The sequence below is a fragment of the Galeopterus variegatus genome, unplaced genomic scaffold, assembly GCF_000696425.1.
Source record: "Galeopterus variegatus unplaced genomic scaffold, G_variegatus-3.0.2 Scaffold24534, whole genome shotgun sequence".
Taxonomy (NCBI): Eukaryota; Metazoa; Chordata; class Mammalia; order Dermoptera; family Cynocephalidae; genus Galeopterus; species Galeopterus variegatus.
The window spans coordinates 1-2,465 of NW_007750645.1; the positions used below are offsets into that span (position 1 = coordinate 1).

The window sequence follows — 2,465 nt, forward strand, 5'->3', positions numbered from 1 at the left end:
TAAGAGGTTTATCACCCTCTCTTTGTACTTGTTATGTGTCAATAGCCTTGAAAGTATGTGTCTCATTAAAAAATTTCCACTCTCCTCTCCCACTCCGCCTCATAATACTTAAGTTTTGTAAGAACTGAGGTGTTTGAAGATTCCCTTTTTAGAACAAATAGAGGAAAATTTATTTATGTTTATGGATGTTGTTAAATTGAAAATACAATGCAATGTACGTGTGTATTTGCAGTGTTCCACCTGTACAATATGACTTACTGTTTTTTTAACTTTGCATTTTATCACAGTCATTTTTCATGTCATTAAACATTATTTAAAATGATCATTTTAATACTGTGTATCCTCCATGACATGTGCACCATAAATTTGACCATTATCCTCTTATTTGATGCTAATTCTAAGTTTAAATATTATCAATAATGCTGATATACAACAGTGGGAATTTAGAAAAATAATTTTCAATGCACGTCTTTAATCAGTTCTTCAAATAAAATCAAAGAATTAAATTCATTTACCAAATAGATCTTTCTAAGGGTGAAGAGTCATAGTTACTAAGAGATTGTACTAAACAATAAAAATTTCCTAAACCAAGGCCAATACTGAGATTATAATTAACAAGGCAACTATATTAATTTTATGGAAAATTGCTAACTTAGAGTTTAAAAACTACTTTCTTCACATAATATCTGCATATAAAACATATACACTTGTGGGCAAGCAAACTCAAATAAGCGTATCTATCAGCATTTCAGTATTAAACTTAGAGAAGGGTAATACATAGTTTAAGAATTATTTCTGAGGAACCAAATAATAGACTGTCAATTAAAGAGTCTTCTCCCCGCCAAAAATAGGATTTGAATTAGATACATCAAAAGGGCTAATTACATGATACTTTAATCTCTTTCCTAATGAATCAGTGCCAAGATCTCAATTGTAAAAGACAACTTAAAAATATATATAAGTTCTTATAAATGTTAATGTTTATGTATGATTCTTGAAGTAAACTGTGAGCTGTATGGATCTGTAATTATACAATATCTGAATTTTTCATAAATTTTGAAATAGAAGTCCTAATAATGTCTGATAAATAACTATCTCACTTCTTCTAATGTCTTTTTACAGGAGAGACCCAAAACTAAATTTTAGGTCATGTAATGGAGAATAACTTATTAGTTTTTTTCCTCCAACACCAAATAAAGTGGGGACATGGGTGAGGAGAACTGCAGCACTGTGACAGAGTTCATTCTCCTTGGATTATCTGATGACCCTGAGCTGAAAGTCTTCCTCTTCCTGCTGTTCCTTGTCATCTATGGAGTCACAGTTTTGGCCAACCTGGGCATGTTTGCACTGATTCGAGTCAGCTCTCGCCTCTGCACCCCCATGTACTTTTTCCTCAGCCACTTGTCCTTTGTGGATTTTTGCTACTCCTCAACCATTGTGCCAAAGATGCTGACTAATATATTAAACAAGGACAAAGCCATCTCCTTCCTGGGGTGCATTGTGCAATACTGCTTGTTTTGCACATACGCGGTCAGTGAGTCCTTTCTACTTGCTGTGATGGCCTATTACCGCTTTGTGGCCATCTGTAACCCACTGCTTTACATGGTCTCCATGTGTGAGAAGGTCTGTGGAGAGCTGGTGTCTTGCTGCTACCTCTGTGGAGTGGTGTGTTCTCTGATTCACTTGTGCTTAGCTCTTGAGATCACATCCTACAGATCAAATGTTATTAACCACTTCTTCTGTGATCTCCCCCCTCTCTTAAGACTTGCTTGCTCTGATGTTACTATGAACAAGGTCCTTCTTTTCATTCTGGCCACTTTCGGTGAGATCTTCGCCATTGTGATCATCCTCACCTCTTACTTGTTTATTCTCATCACCATCCTGAGGATGCGCTCTGCAGAGGGAAGGTGCAAAGCTTTTTCCACCTGTGCCTCCCACATCACAGCCATCATCGTCTTCCATGGGACAGTCCTTTATATTTATTGCCGGCCCAGTTCAGGCAACGGTGGGGATGTAGATAAAGTGGCCACAGTGCTCTACACTGTAGTGATTCCTATGCTGAACCCCCTGATCTATAGCCTGAGAAACAAGGACGTGAAAGAAGCTCTCAGAAAAGTGGTTGGATCCAAATTATATTCTTAGAGAAGATGTTGTTAGCAAGACTCCGAGTTCCAAAGTGGAAGTGGGGCAGGTGGGAGTGGGGATTACTAGGCAAGTTGCAGTATTTGAATGGATAGAAGAGACAGAGAAAGGTAGTCATGAGCAACTTTGTTTGATTCACTTATCTTTCTGTCTCTTAAGTTTAAAAGTGTAGGACTGAAGATATTTCAAAATGTCCAGCCCACTTCTTTGTTTTTCTTCAATCTATAATGTATTAAATGGCTATGGGTAGTGGCAGTGTAAAGACGAGAGAGAGAGAGAGAGAGAGAGAGAGAGAGAGAGAGAGAGAGAGAGAGAGAGAGAGA

The 2,465-nt window shown here is 37.4% G+C and overlaps 1 protein-coding gene across 1 annotated transcript; it reads left to right on the plus strand.

Moving 5' to 3' along the window:
- The first annotated feature begins 1,206 nt into the window (after positions 1–1,206).
- On the plus strand, positions 1,207–2,142 carry LOC103583583 (olfactory receptor 5L1-like). Its single transcript, XM_008564860.1, has one exon. It carries the CDS (start codon positions 1,207–1,209, stop codon positions 2,140–2,142), a length of 936 nt encoding a protein of 311 aa, XP_008563082.1.
- The last annotated feature ends 323 nt before the right edge of the window (positions 2,143–2,465 follow it).

Coding starts and splice junctions, on each gene's coding strand:
- LOC103583583 (XM_008564860.1), top strand. CDS start 1,207: ATGGGTGAGGAGAACTGCAGCACTGTGACAGAGTTCATTCTCCTTGGA.